The 16,188-nt window shown below is 41.7% G+C and overlaps 1 protein-coding gene and 1 non-coding gene across 3 annotated transcripts in view; both read right to left on the reverse strand.

Annotated features, from left to right (window-relative positions):
• The window catches only part of TBC1D8 (TBC1 domain family member 8), a 44,061-nt gene that overhangs the window by 13,315 nt on the left and 14,558 nt on the right, over window positions 1-16,188 (reverse strand). For both annotated transcript variants that reach the window (XM_015850348.2, XM_015850356.2), the window contains exons 4-10: window positions 15,835-16,063; window positions 11,922-12,162; window positions 4,108-4,315; window positions 2,750-2,944; window positions 1,703-1,885; window positions 1,120-1,270; window positions 310-524 (exon numbers count right to left, since the gene is read on the reverse strand). In XM_015850348.2, the coding sequence (XP_015705834.1) occupies window positions 310-524; window positions 1,120-1,270; window positions 1,703-1,885; window positions 2,750-2,944; window positions 4,108-4,315; window positions 11,922-12,162; window positions 15,835-16,063 (1,422 nt within the window). The remainder of the gene's footprint in view (window positions 1-309; window positions 525-1,119; window positions 1,271-1,702; window positions 1,886-2,749; window positions 2,945-4,107; window positions 4,316-11,921; window positions 12,163-15,834; window positions 16,064-16,188) is intronic.
• On the reverse strand, window positions 6,241-6,312 carry TRNAP-AGG. The gene has a single exon. It is a non-coding gene; the product is annotated as a tRNA-Pro (tRNA).

A 16,188-nucleotide genomic window follows, 5' to 3' on the forward strand; every position in this document is an offset into this window, starting at 1 on the left:
CAAGTATTGTGCAAGAAACTCACCCTCAAACAAACAAAAGCATCAGTATGTTTTTTTTCCCCTCCTCTAACTCTAAATGCAGTTTGCAGAATGCTGAGGGAATGCTTCTGGTAAAGCAGAGCATGCTTGTTTTCCAGAGTAATTCACAGCTAATGCCCAAAGGTATAAGTTTTCCATAACTACAAAGACATTATTTATCAAAACCACAGTTTAAATTATTCCCATTAGAACAATAAAAAAGAGAAAAAAGAAGGGAAAAAAGAAAAAGCAAGAAAGAAAAGCAGCATTATCCCGCTAGGAGTTTTTTACCTGGCAGTATCCTATTTTGGGGTTTCTGTGCGCATAGGCAGTCAGCACCCTCCTGAGCGCCGCTATCCCTGTCTCGCTCTGGAAGGCGGGGTGCTCGGGCAGCGAGCGGTGAAGGTCACGCTCAATCTCCTCTGTCACCATACAACACTTGCCCATAGAGGCCTCCACTAAATGTACGTAGTAACCAGGATGAGAGGCAAGATCCGTCACAGCATCTGGAAGCAGCCAGAAAGGAAGATAAGACACAAGTGGATTTAAAAAGTTATACGCTTCGCAATTGTTTGAACATGTCATATGTTGGATTAAAGACTAAACTTGAGATCATGCTGCAGGAACTTTTTTGGCTCTGCCAGATCTATGGATGAAACGAGTTGTTTTTTCCATCTTTAGTTTCTATTATTCCTGCCAGCTTTCACCATGGAGCAGGAGCAGCGCTGCTGACTTGAAGATGTCATTATTTTGCAGTAATATGATTTGAGCAGACTTAAATCAATATTTATGCTAAAATCAAATTGCTCCTTAGAGAAGAGCATTACTTTATGAAAACATGACGTTAATTTTAAATTACACAGATAAAGCAGATATTATGTTTTTCTGCACATTGTGTCATCATGCCCTGAGACAAAATTCCTACCATCCACTGAGGTACTTACTTGCTGTTCTTATTTCAGTACTTGATCATTTGTCCTCCTTAAGCACATAATCTCCATGCATAAGATATTTAATTGCCCTTGTGAAATTTTCTACCTAAATGTTTTGCCACGCACAGAATCAGACATGACTACAGCCAACATATCTACAGGTGCTCACCTGAAAAGAGCAGCCACAGTTTTCCCCTTAAGGATTCAGGGATTCCCATAGCAACAAGTTTTCTGATCTTCTCTGTGCGAAACATGCACACGGTTCTGCCATACTCCACAAAATGGTCATCCCACAGACTCTCCTTGATTTGCTCCCTAGACTGCAAACAGGAAGGTATCTTTAAAAGACCAAATCATGTGCATGTGAGATCTTGTAAACAAGAAACATTCTACATCTTAGAAATTCCACGAGATATTTCCATCACCAAAGGATATGGAAAGTCTGCTCTACGGAGTTAAACAATGCCCATTTTGCATATGTGAATCACCACATAAGGAGGGAGAACACAACTGAAGATAGGGAAAAACATCATAAATATTCATCAGAAAGGAATGGGGAAAGAAGAATTAAGAAGACATGCAAATAAATTTAAAAATGGCTACTCCTTACTTAGCGCACATGTAACTTCTCCAGGCAATTCAGAGTTTACTACACTGAAATTACCTGTTTGAATTTTGAATTACCTGTTTTCTTTTTTTTCTTTTTTTTTATTTTAAAGAGAAACTTACAACATTCCTAAAATTGTCCATACCTTTCCAAAATCAAGGCCTGCCATTCCCGACTGATGAAAGTCTGATCTCAGTGCTTCAGCATTAAGCAAGTAACTGCTCTCCTTGTCGCATTCACTTCTGTCCTTGCTTTGGGCAGCCTCCATTCCTGGGCTGCCAGGCTCACAGCCCCCAAGCACACACGTGGATGTGAACACAGGAGTGTTCTGCAGCGCAGGTCCACAGGAGGTGACAAACAAGAAGAGGTTAAGAACCATCTCCCAAACAGCATTCAAAACAAGCAGCAGCCTGCCTCCTGGACTAGCTTTGCCTGTTGCATCAAAATATTTCCAGGAGGAAAGGTCTTACTCAGGACTTTATTCATATTATCATTTATTTGTATGCCAGAGAAGAGTTGTTCCTTTGAAACCACTGTTGTTAGTAACTTCTAAGTATCCTTGCTGACCTCAGCCTCACCTCATAAGTCATGTACTTCAACCTACAGTCATCTTGTGGCCCTCCAGGGCACTTTCTAAGGTTTGTCACTGTTTTTCTTGCTTGGTGAGGCAGAGTCAAAACTGGAAACAGCATTCAAGATCACACTCATAAGCACTGAATAAAGGAAAGCAATAAAGTTTCATAAAGTTTTGCAACCCCACAGTTCGCTGGCCTTCTTCACTGTAAGAGGGCACTGCTGACCAATGTGCTTGGCCTGCTGTCCACCATGAGCTCCATGCTTCTGCTGCCCAGCTGCTCCCTAGCCAACCAGCCCAAGCCTCTCCTCTGCATGAGGCTACTCTGCCAGATCTCACTTTCACTTCTGTTGAACTTCACAAAATCTCTATCAGCCCACTCCATCAGATTTTTGAGGCCTCTGTGAAGGGCAGTGCTGGCCCCCAGCGTATTCACTGCTCCCCTCAAATGGTGCAGGCTACAACTGCACCATGGGTACCCTCTGCACCACTGCGCCGGTCAATACCAAAAGCATCTGACAGCACCAGACCAAAACCGATCCCTGAGAAGAGCAGCACAACAGACCAGTGTATAAACACAATGAATTCATAATTCAAAAAGCCACATAAGTTCAGTACCTGGTTCTTACTTTGCAGGTTGTTACAGTGCACTGAGTTGCTGGAGTTCACCTCTTTTAGCCTCTGGAGTAGGTTCTCCACCAAAGCATCCCGTTCCTTCAGCTCAATGAACTGAAAGGCAGTCTTGCTCCTTATACTAACAATGATGGGATTAGGAAGAAGACTTGTGTCCTCCATCTTCTCTATACTGATTACCTTTTCCAGAAACATCAAAGAAAACACATTATGCACACATCTACGGAAATATCTTCCAACATTTCACATGCACCACCATTTACAAAACTGGCATTCATTTACATGCATGTCTTAAAAGTGGTTATTCATATTCGCTTTCCTTAGCCAGACATATTCTGCCACCCAAAGTTTATGGTATCTTCAGAAGTTCACAGCGGGCAGCCAAAAGTATCCCAGCCGTTTTTCCCTTTGTTTTGTTTTTATTTCAACTTTGCCACCCACTCTGGCAGAGCAGACTGAGAGGAAAGATAAGAAAAGGGAGCAATGATTAATATTAGATTTAGAAAAGGTCAACTCAAACAAATTCAATGGGACCGAGGAGGAAATTTATGTTCAAACTTTAGAAGATGGGGGTGGAAAACGGTTGCTTAGTTGTTTGTGATGAAGTATTTAACACTACCCTCTTATTGTTTTCTATTTCTGTAAGAGTGGAAGATAAGTTGCTGCAGTTAGGATCTATATCATTTGGATGTTACTCTGTTATTAGTTGAGGATGAAAGGAAAGCTTTAATTAAGAGATCATAACACATCCACAGCAGATCAGGCAGATGTTTGCTGACAATTCCCTTCTCCTCTTTCACTCCCACCACCTTCCCATGCACTCTCCCTCTATTTAAATAAGTCTCTAATTTTATGGAAATTTAGCAACTCATCACTCTTTCCAGAATTCTCCCTTTTCTCACTGCCCCACAGGTTTGCAAAGTACACATAGCTTTGCTAGAGTCCATCTGAGGAGGGAGAGATTCAACACCTCTAAGTACTGACCCCGGGGAAGGATGCTTTGATGTTGCCAGACTGGGTCCAAGCTGAAGTCTCCAGTGACATCAAGTTGGACTTAGGCATTCGTGGAGCTGAGACAGGAGCACTGTCCCAGTCCTGGAGCAATCAGACTCCAACCTTGCAGTGGCCTGTCCTACTACCCAAGCTTCATTTTGACAATTTCATTAACTTACTCATGCATAATCCTGGGAACTCATGTTCTAATGAGTTCCAGAATGAACTTTAAACAGTCTTCCAGGCATGATACACACAAGCACCTCACTCTTTTTATCAAATAATAATTTGTGGATAAATTAAGTGACAGCAGATAAAGGCAGACAAGGACTTGAAATGAACAACTCTACCTCTCTAAGTGGGATGATAACATTGCAGGAGCCATTTTCCTTGCTGGCAAAACAGATATAACTGTCTGAAGTGTACATCCTTCCCACTGTGTGACAGCGACTGAATGGTGTCCAGAGTGAACAGTCTACAACTTCATGTAGCTTCTCCTTCCTGGGCAATCTGAAGAAGGCCCGAAAGAACTCATTCTGTGCTCTGGCTTCAAGATCCCTTAGGAGAAAGCATTAAAAGAAAATCACAGGACTCTGAAAGCAAAGGCACCATGCACAAGGTTCTTCTTCTTAGGCTCACCAACAGCAAGGGACAGAGAACAAAAGCACCATGCAGAGCAACCTTTACTGCCTAACTTAGAAATACAAAGAATCATCATCAACACTTTCTTATCAATAGATCAAAAGCAACTACTTGAATCACTAGAAAAGGGAAGAAAATGAATTTAAATGAGTTGATTTTTTTATTACCATTATTATTTAGCCATACGCTTTCTCTGGCTGCTATACCACTTTCCAGCCTCAAAGAGTTACAGGTTTCAGTGCCCAGGAGATAACTAAATCTTTCATCTGATGAATGCATATTGAGCAACAGGGATCAGCTTTGAGTTCCTTGTTTCCTGTACTGGTAGCATTACCAACATCACCCCAGGGATTTGCACCTGCATCCAAAAGTGATGCATTTACTCAATACGCAAAACAATCAGTAACAGAAGAGTTAAGGATGGTGACATAACTGCATCACTAACTTACAAAGGTATCTGCCTCAGAAGGGTTGCAAATGCAAAACAATTCTGGGTCACTTAGATTTAGGAAGGAACAACAGCATCAGCTACATCCAGATTGGATTAAGCTTGTTTCCATAGTTTATTAAGCTATGCAATTACAGTAGAAACAGGCCATAACTATTATCTTGCCAACAGCAGTTCCAGAATCTATGGGACTCAAATTCTATCACCCTCTTCACAAGTAAATTTTTCCAAACATGATTCACCTTAGGAGGAAAAAACAAAACAAAACAAACCTTTGACTTTGTTATTTTGTTCCACAGTGAGGATTTAAAGCAGGGGCTGAAGTGCAGCAGGGAGTGGTACAGTGTTGCTGTAAATCCCCTCTCCATTCCTCCCTTCCCCACCTTCCCTTCTGCAAACACCCTCCCCTGCACCAGCCCTGCTGTTAAAGAAGTTTGCACAGATGTAGCCTCTTCTTCAGCAAATAAAACTGTGTGTTTCATTTCAGTTTACTCTGCAAAGAAAAAGGGAGAAGGACAACCCAAAACAAACTGAGCAATGAGAGGGGCGGATCCGTCGCTGTGACAACGGACGCACCACACTTCACAGCATTTGGCCCTTGTTTCCTTCAAGCATTATCATCCTTCACAGGATTATCCAAGGAAAACAGAAAAACAGCCTCCTGTTTTTCACAAAGAACAAAGAAAAGCACACTCCGTAAAGGAAGAGAAAAAGTTTGTTCTGAAGTTAAAATTCCACAGCAAAAGAAACTCGAATAAGTGCCCACGGTGAACTGCTATTGTGACAAAGCTAGATCAGGATATGCCTCCTAGTTAACTCAGCACAAAAATATTTTCCATTCCTGCACAGCACAGATGAATGTTACTGATAGCATCTGCAGGCAGGTCTGTGTGGAGCTGTTCTCTGCTGCTATTGTGCCAGGAAGGTAAGACCCTCCCAGAAGGTACGTGGCTACTGCAGCTCCTATACCTTTATGTTAAAAATGCATTGTACCAAAGAGCGGAACCTCTGTTGAGACAGAGATTGTTTGTTACTTGAGAATCGATTATCCCCATTTTTCTTGAACTCCATTACTCCACCTGTGGTCTTAGCAGGGCACAGCAGAGGGGGAGGAGAGGAGGATTCACCTCCCTCGACCTGCTGGCTATGTTCTTTTCAATGCATTCCAAAATTCCATTTGCCTTCTTGGGACATTACTGGCTAATGGTCAACCTCCCACCCACCAGTGTTGGAGAGGGAGGGATGACCCAGATCCCTCCCCCTGGAACTTCCCTCCAACAGGTCAGCCCGAAACTGCACTGGTACGCTCAGTTATCCCTCCCCAGCCGCAGAACCCTACGCACACTTGGCTCTTGATGAATCCCATCAGGTTCCTCTCTGCCCAAAAAAAAGAGGGCTCGTCCGGGATTTGAACCCGGGACCTCTCGCACCCTAAGCGAGAATCATACCCCTAGACCAACGAGCCGGTTGGCTGATGTCATTTTTCAGCCCAATTCCCGGCTTCGCGCAGCACCACCCAAAATCCAAACCATATGTGTGAGAGCACTGTCTGATGCTTATTCGACTCCGGCAGCTTGGGGCTGAGCCTGACTAAATAGTGCTGAAAAGGGAGGACAGCCTGCTGGAGGCTGGGAGCACGGAGAGAAAAACGGTAGCAGAAACACGGGCAGCACTTACTGCTGCAGAATCCAATTGAGGGAAAGTGGCACGTCGTGACAATATTTCCTGTTAGGCAGGGAAATTGAAGGGCTTCTCACCCTCAGAAATAGAGAAAAAAAAAAGAGAAAACAAGACAGCAATTGCTTAAATATGACGCAGCATCAGCTCAGGCCAGATCCCACAACTTCCATTTTGAGTTTCACAATACCTGAAGCGCTGCACAGAAACACAAATCCTCCATACGCTGCCCAATCTGCTTAAAATGTTCTTCTCTAGCTTCACAGTATTTAAAGTGGTTTGGTTTGTAAGCAAATGCAGTACACTCAGCTACACCTAAGAAAAGAAGGAAAGCTATCCCTGCACAAAACTAACGTAGATCAAATGTTTACACATGCCTAAGAAGCATAAAAGGCTACAGGATGAAGCTGCTTTGTTCCCCGCTCTACAGAAAAATCAGCAGCTCTCTCCGAACGCAGTTCCTGACTTGCAGGCGATGGGGTTCCTGCACTGCCTCTGCCTTTGGCACTTCAAAGGGTCTGCCAAGTCAAAGCTGTGATAACTCCGTATGTGTGTGACCTACCTGTCACCTAGCAAGGGTTTAAAACTACAGGAAATAACACACGAGTCTAAGAAAAAAGTATCAGGACACTTAAAATGCTGTCCTTGCCATCAAATGGTTTTCTTTTCTTTTCACTCTGCTTTCAGTCCTACAGAAGTCAACTTGGCAACACTTTGGCCCTGCTGAGTCACCCACTGCCTGTTGCCAGACAAAGAACTGTATGGCATAAAGTCAAGCAACAGACACAGGGAAACAAAAAAAAACACCCCACAGTCTGCTTGACCTCTCTTACTTTTACAGAACGATCACTGCCCTGTTCTTGTTATCCAGACTTTGGAAAGTTGACTCTGAAAATAACAGCAATATATAAATTGTTTATCAGAAAACCTGCTGAATTTCTGTGGCAAGAAAGGCTTCCCATAAGCAAGCTAGGAAAAGCCATCCAACGAATGCCAACGTAGACTTGTCAGGACAAATGAAAACCCAACATCATTACCTCACACAGCAGGAACACTGGACTTGTAAATGGAGGAGATGCAACAGATATTTTAGTCAGACTTCATGAAAGTCTTGATATTTCCTTACAAGGAAACTAATGCAACCAGATTGCAAGGAAAATCTGTTGCATCCAAAAAGAGAACCCAAAAAGCAGCCCTCAAAGGCACACAGAGTGTAAGGCTGTATGATGAGGATCTCCTGGGAGTCTGTCTCACACTGGTGTCTGTTCAGTATTTTCATTAGCAACCTGTGCAGTGGAGCAAAGATCGTTCTTATCAAATTTGCTCACGACATGAAGCTGGTAGAGACAAATGAGCAAAAGAACAGGATCAGAATTCAGGCTGAGATGGGTAGTGCAGACAAAAAGCAATATGCAATGATGGCATCGAGTGCACCCTCAGCAAGTTTGTAGATGACACCAAGCTGAGTGGTGCAGTCAATACTCTGGAAGGAAGGGAGGTCATGCAGAGGGACCTGGACAGGCTGAAGAAGTTGGCCCATGAAAACTTAATGAGGTTCAGTAAAGCCAAGTGCAGAGCAATCCCCGTTATTTATACAAATTGGGGGAAGATCTCCTTGAGAGCAGCCCTGTGGAGAAGGACTTGAGGGTCCTGGTGGATGAGAGGCTGGACATGAGCCATCAGCGTGCGCCTGCAGCCTGGAAGGCCAACTGTGTTCTTGGCTGCATTAAAAACGGGGTGGCCAGCAGAGCAAGGGAGGTGATTGTTTCCCTCTACTTGGTTCTTGTGAGGCCAGGCCTGGGGCCCACACTACAGGAAGGACACGGAGCTCTGGCAGCAGGTCCAGAGGAGGGCCACTAAGATGATCAGAGGGCTGGAGCACCTCTCCTGTTCACTGGAACATTCTTGCAGTGTCCAGAGAGGAGCTACCAGAGGGGCTAAAGACAAGATGGGTAACAAACACCTGGATAAACCAGAGTAGTGAAGATTACAGAAGTAAAAGGAGATGCACAGTAATCTCCAAATATACAATGGTTGCCCTAAAGAGAAACATTTGATCTCTGCCATTGTAATGAATAGGATAAGAAGCATTAGACTCAAAAACATGCAAGAAAGTTCCAAGAGACTTCAAGGAAGCCCTTCCAAACAACGATAAGGCAGTGAATTACCACTATGGGCTCTGGCATTGCCATTGCTGGAAATCATTAAAATGTATTAGGCAATCATCTGGATGATTGACATGCAGAGATAATCCAAACCATGCCTTCTGCCAAGCAGAGGAATAAAATGAGCTTCTTCCTTGTCACATCTTCCGTGTTTCCTCAACGTTTATGGTGTTCCTGGAATCAGTGCAGACTGAAGTGATATTTACAATTCAAGACGCTTCAGTTTCTGTTCACTTTAGGTCAGTGTTAAAAACCCCATTTGCTCTCACACAAAACAAATCCATCCTCCCTAGAAATTCGGCATTACACATGAAGGAAATAAACCAGGCCTGGAAAAATGTATTATGCTTTTGAAACCTTACTGACAGAAGCACACAATCTTTTAAATCATGTGACCAATTTCCTCATTATGTTTGAAGAATGTGATGAATATCTTTACATCCTGAAAGAGATGGAAATAAGAAATAGAATAAAGCCATACTGGAGATTTTACTGACCTTCTTAATCGAAAAGAAGAACATTTACCACACATTCAAGTAAAACTGTATGGTGCATATGAATATGTCTGCAAGAAATGGCATTTATAGTTCCCTAACACCTCTGCTTTACTTTGCTTTCTATGGCAATTAATTTAATTGTCGTTAATCCCTATGTAATCCATTGTTCCAAGCCTTGTCCTTTCATCAGGCAGCACTAAAACTTGCATATGGACTTGTTTGACTCTGGTCTTGACATAACTGGTGTCAAAGACTGAAGGTTTAATCCCCCAACCTCTTGGAGTCTCGTCCATGCCCAGCAGGATGACCCCCAGGGCCTCAGGGAAAGTATCAAAGATTGCTGTTTTTAGAATGTATATAGACCATACTGATATTAAAAATGCATTTTATACACAAAGACATTGCGATGAGCTTCTTGCAAAAGAAAATCGAGCAAACAAAAGAAATCTAAAGCATAATTTGCCACAGCAGGAGTAACTTTAATGATGCGTGGATTACTGCTTTCATTTTGATAGACTACTACGTGATTCCTAATCATGCACAAGAAATACCAAATATAATCATTAGGGAAAAATGTCAAGTGAAAAATAATTGTTCTTGTACTACTACACTGGTTTCAGGGAAAAAAAAAACAAACAAGCAGCAACAAAAACCAAAAGAAGTTCACCCCCCTGAAACACGTTAGTGTTAAAAACCAGTTTATCTACTATTCTAACTGCAGTCTTGCTTAATCACATCACATCAAAGTGTTTGCTGAAGTGTGACAAAGGGCACCAGAAACAGCAGCTCATCCAAGCACTACCTCTCTAAATCACACAGAGGAAATGGGATTTCAGCATCCTCCACGTTCTTATTTCTGCCATCTCAAGTTACAGCATATCAGCGTGGTTAAGAGAACATCTTGCCCAGGAATCAACATTCTTACTCCCTTCCTCTCCTCTTTTTCTTTTTTCATGTTTTGGGTTTTTTTTGTGTGTGTGATTTTTCTGTTTGTTTTTAAAGTTGGAAGGAAGAAGAAGAAAAAAATCTTCTGACTAAACGTGTGGGACGGTTTCTGTTACTTGTTTGCTAATAGACACACCATGTTCCAAAAATGCCACAAGGTATGCAGAGGTTGATTCATTGACAGCTCCGTATTACAGCATCTTATTGAGCCTCTAATCTTTTTGTAATTGTCATTTTAGGTTGGTGGGCCTCTTTGTTTTCTCTTTGTTCGCTTTTCATTCTGTTTGTTTACTTGATACTAAAACTCCTTTGAGAAGAGACAGTTAAGAGTTAAAAATAAGTAGATGCCAAAAATGTCTCTCACGGATTGTTAGACTTCTTTTGGATTTACTTCCCTTGTTTTATGGATCTAACTTTTCAGCCCAAAAGCAGGAGGGTGGTGGAGTTGTAAAGCGTGGAAATGGGTTTCAATAAAACCTATTACTCAAAGTCATATCCTACGTTAGTCAAAGGACATAAACTACATTTCTTGGGCAAAAAGCCCACAGTGTTAACAATATCCAGTTACACACACAGTGAAAAACAATGACAGCCTTTGTGTTTAGAGAAGTCCTGGCTACGATAAAAAAAGCCTGTAAGGAAGTTCATGGCTGCTCACCACTGTATCACTCTAACAAACAACCCCAATGAACTCCTTGATGATATCATGGATGGAATCCTGGTGTCAGTCATTTCCCTTACTGTGTGTACATAGGAAATTAAAGGGAAAGCTGGAGAGAACCACCAACGTCTTCATGCTTTAAACAGTTTTAAAACAGTAAGGCTTTAAAAGTTTAATACTAAACTTTGCACAACTGTCTCCCTAAGACATATATCCGACATCACTGCAAAAACACCACCCAAAAGCAATACAATGGCTACTGGGCACATTTCTGTTTGTTGGGAAACAACACTGCGCATTCCCTACATTTCACCCTGGAAGCAACACCTGGGTAATTCCCTTTGTACCTCTGACAGGAGGACAGGAAGGAAGAGCAGGAAACGTTATCAGCACTCCAAACACACTCCATTCAGAAAACATACATTATGGACGAGCACACAAACAGTGATGCTCCAGGCAAATTCCAGTTTTGGAGATTACACTATGCCCACCTAAAATTCCTCCCTGCAGTTTCTCTTCCCTTTTCACATACCAGCAAATAAACACAAAGTTCTGTCTTATGCTACTGGCAGGAAAATAGTTATCAATCTTCTCCCTGAGCATTCAGTGCATTTCTGCAGTGGGAGAGGAATGCATAGATGCATTTCAGGGATGCACTGTTTACAGCTGACATCTGCATAATAATCTGTTGCAACAGCCTGTCTGTTTTTGGGTCCTACAAATGCTCGCTAAGTCAGCTATGGCAATCCTCATAGCAGGAGATTGCATGTGTTACCATTCTACTGTCAGCACTAGGAAAGCCTATACACTACTGATATTATCAACAAAGGATTGCCATTCCTCAGGAACAACCGTAAATATCCATTACTGTTATTTGTGCTACTACAAGAAACAGTACTTATAAAACAAACAAAAACTACAGTAATATTCAGTGAATAAAAGCAAAATGGAAAAAAACAGTATCTTGTACACAACGTTATTTGATACACTGCAGTACATGGTAAAATCTGTGGGGTTTTTTTTTGCCCAATCAAGTAAACCTTTAAAGCCTTACCCAGCTAACAATGCAATCCAGAAAATCCACTTATGAACCTCTGCTCATGCATGGAGGAGCAGTTCTGCCTCTTACCTCTTGGTAATCTGAGTAGGATCCTGTAGGCCTGGATCCAGCTCAAAGATCTCATTATCCAGTAGCCTTCGGAGAGTTACATCTGCCAGCTGCTCCATGATCCGGAATGCCTCAGCGATATTGAGGAAGGTGGAGAAATCGCGCTCTTTATTTGGCGTGGTGACGCGGACTGTGTCAGTCATGAAGACATTGGAGGTTCTCTCCAACTTCTGGACCTCAACCCAAGGAATGATGAGTTTCACTGCCATTGCAGAAAGACCAAGAGTGAATTAGAAATTCCCATTTAAATTGTTCATATCTGAAACATACACAAATTCAGGAAATGCAAACAGCAAAGAGGATAAACTCATCTTTACAAAGGCTAAGGAAAAGGTGACATGCTTGGTATTACTATACATTTGTTCTCCTTCACTGCAACAGACTATGTTGTTGAGAATCTCTCCCTCAGAATTTCATCTCTATTCTTAAGAAGCGTTAGACCAAAGAGCTCTGTCTCTACTGAACCCTTTGCTTTCAACTTCTTTGGAAGTAATTTCTGCAGCTTTCATTACTACCAGAAAAAAATGGTAGATTTCAAGAGTAGGGAGAAAAAAGGGGTAGGGCTTGTAACCTTGCAAAAGTGAAGTGTTAGGCAGTTCCAACTATATACACAGTATTTTAAAATTAAAATAAAGGTAACTCCCCTGCAAAATAAGTTTTCGTACATTAATTTCTTTTGTAAAGTTTAAGTACTACCATAAACAAGGTGTCAAAGAAAACCAACTAGGCACTGGGATCTTCCTGTTCTGGTTGCTTTTTACTTAAAAAGTACACTGGCAAGTTTTGCTATAAACACTAAATGCATTTAAGGTTGCTTACGGAAAAGAAAAAGTACAGGACACAGTTCTCCATACTTAAACACTCTGTCAAATCATATAAATACAAAGAAAAGAATCAGCTTATTTTAGACAACCATTCAAAGACGTTACTTGCCTGTCATGTGAACCCCTGGGTAGAAATTAGTCTGGAAAGAACTCTAAAATAGATTAAATTTCTACTTAGCTGTTGGATGCTTCCCAGTATTCTATGCGCCAATAAACACCAAGGCTACATCTCCTAACATCCCTAGCCGGTCTCCTAATGCCAATAAAGTAATAAAAAGGCAGTAATAACAAGCATTGTCATGTATGTATGACACTTATCCACAATCATTAATTATACAAGCAGCCACCCTCAGCAAGTTTTCTGTATTACAAGAACCACAGCTGTCGAGATTATTTGCAGGTTAATTTTTTTCTTACTTACATAAAGCACAGCTGCGTCAACACACACAAACTGTTGCAAATGGTCACAAAGTCATCCGTATCGGCACAGCCAAGGGAAGAAAGATTAAAAGAGTGCTGTAGCAATAGCACTATTGTTCAAGCAAGTCAGGAGCAAATAGGCTGCTCAGTGCTTGTCACAGAAGCAGCACACTGTACAAGGCCCTGACTTCTGACTGAAAGGTACAAAGTCTTCAAGGATTTAGCAAAATACAAGTGTAATTTAAAAATGTAAAGAAAGAAACTCCGGCATGGCCTTGCAAGAAACCTGACAGGCAAATCCTACCGAGTGCTGCAAATACTTTAAAAAATCAGCTAAAAGGAGACTTGTCTTGAAAATACGTTCCACGTAGCCTATGCTCACATAAATTTTATGACAAGCTGAAAACAGGTTCCAGTACTGCATTCCAGGTCATTTCAACAAAAAATAAAACACGGAGAAGGCAACAGGCTTGCCAGAAGCTGAAGATTTAGCACTTCTATAAAGAGATTTCTATCTACAGTCTGGGGGAATTTTTATAGAGTTAAAACACATAAAAGAACTATTTCTATTGAAACCCTCTTTCCCCTCCCCCCAAGAAGATGGGAAATAATCCAATGAATGCAACTTATTAGCAATATTTGCTTGAATGGAATTGGCCAGATTTGTGATAGCTACCCAAAAAAAGGAAAGACAATGAATCGTTTGTTCTACTTATCACAGAATCACAGAATGGTAGTGGTTGGAAGGAACCTCCAGAGATCATCGAGTCCAATCCCCCTGCCAAAGTAGGTTCCCTACACCAGGTTGCACAGTTAGGCATCCAGGCAGGTCTTGAATATCTCCAGAGAAGGAGAGACTCAACAAAGAAAAATGAACAGCTACAGCAAATCTGAATATTCAGTGTAATACAAGCATTTCACCAATCTGACAAAATATTGGGTTTTAAACAGAAGCAATCTTCTTTATCAGAATCAGGGAGCTAGATAGCATTTCAACATATAAGACTTCCCACTGCTTTTTATTTCACCTTTCCAAGCATGGACCACAAATGCAATGCTGTTGACTGTAACAGTGAGCAAACAGCGTATTTCCCAGGTTCAAAATGAAAGGTTGCAAACATGTAATTATTTGAGGTTGGGCTGTAGCTTGATTTTTTGTTGTTGTTTTTGCATTTTCACAATGAGTTATTAAAAAAAAGCTATTTCTTCTTAAAGAATACTGTGTGAAATTGTACTTCCAGTATCATTTAGTGATTTGTGATATTGCAGAAACAAAACTTATGGAACAGTACAAAGGGTTTTTCTCTCCGCTTCCTCCTTCCCCCATTATCTGTCATTAGTAAGTGTAATTTTTGCTTTGCCTGCTTTGGCAGACTAGATATCTCTGCTTAATGAGAGAAAGTCTGCAATGATGGCAAGCAGAAACAAATCACAAAGCAAAAAGTTTGACACTAAACAGAAAACAAGAAGATTAATCAAGGACTCAGATATCCAGAAATACTGCTACAGTCTTCCAAGCAAAATTCAGCATCTGTATTTACAAGGCAACAGTATTTTAAATCTAACTCTGCCTGTCACCTTTTGCAGATATGACAAAATAAGTGGCATGAAACAAAGTATGAAGAAAAAGGACCCCTAACTCTTGGTATGTACATCTGCACTTTACGTTGGGGGCCTACAGGAAAGCTGGGGAGGGACTTTTTATCAGGGTGTGTAGCAATAGGACAAGGGGAAATGGCTTTAAACTGGAAGAGGGTAGATTTGGACTAGATAACAGGAACAAATTCTTTACTGTGAAGGTGGTGAGACAACGAAACAGGTAACCCAGAAAGGTTGTGGAAGCATTCAAGGCCAGGCTGGATGGGGCTGTGACCAAGCTGATCTAGTGGGAGGTGTCCCTGCCTACAGTATGGGGCTGGAACAAGATGATCTTAAAGGTTCCTTCCATCCAACTAATTCTATGATTCTAAATCTTCACAATTGCCATTTTCTCTCTTTTATATTTCTTACGTTTGCACTAGCGCACCAGTAGATGCTACAGCTTCCCTAATCGCTATGTAATTCTTGCTACAGCCATGGCAGTGTAGGTCGATACTACCGTGCTCACTACAGCAGGATGGAGAGGACTTGGGGCAGCAGCAGTGTCACTGCTGTGCTTCCTGTGCTATTTTCAGCCCCACGGCAGCCTCACGCACTCCTAGCACCGCGCTCTCTCCCCCAGGCAGCGCTTCCTTTCCTGCCTCACCGCCTGACCCTGCGCTCAGCGGTGCTGGTGGCGATGTGCTCCCATCAGCTCTCGGCTGACTGTCTGCAGCACTAAAACCAGCTGTTGAAGCTGTAGGAGGTCTGGTACGTTTTAAGTCTGCTTCACATGGAAAAAAAAGGAAAAAGGACTGCAGAATAACTGTGACTGCAAACTCTTGTGTTCTCATTTTTATTACCAGATTAGTGCTGAAATATAAGCACAAAGGAAGAAGTAAAACCCAAATTAAATAAGATCTTTCATCTGAATAATAAAAATCTCAGGGAAGAATTACACTTTTCATAAAAATCCCAACTCCTTTTGCATTTCAAAGCAGTTCTGTTTATCTCTCTCCACAGTGCTAGATTTCTTACATATTTACACTTACATTCTTTGCCCAGGAAGAAGGAATAAAAACAGAGATGATTGATACTCAAATAAAGCCAGCCTTGCCGAGGAACTTTTCCTTTCCAACAGCAACAAGAATAATAGGTGATCAGCTTCTCTGCTTCAGGAAAATTAAACCTGGACTCAAATTTGACCAGGGCTTCTCGGAACTTTTCGGGGTCTTCCTCTTGCTCAGCAAGCTTACTGCTTGTTTCCTCTGCAATCAGTGCCTGATTCAATAAGAAGACAACAGATGACAAATCTACAGTATCTGCATTTCAAGCAAGTTACTACAAGCTTTTCATTCCAATTTTAATAGCACAACTCCTTCAGAAAGAAGAAATTCAAGCTGATT

Source organism: Coturnix japonica, chromosome 1, assembly GCF_001577835.2.
Source record: "Coturnix japonica isolate 7356 chromosome 1, Coturnix japonica 2.1, whole genome shotgun sequence".
Lineage (NCBI taxonomy): Eukaryota > Metazoa > Chordata > Aves > Galliformes > Phasianidae > Coturnix > Coturnix japonica.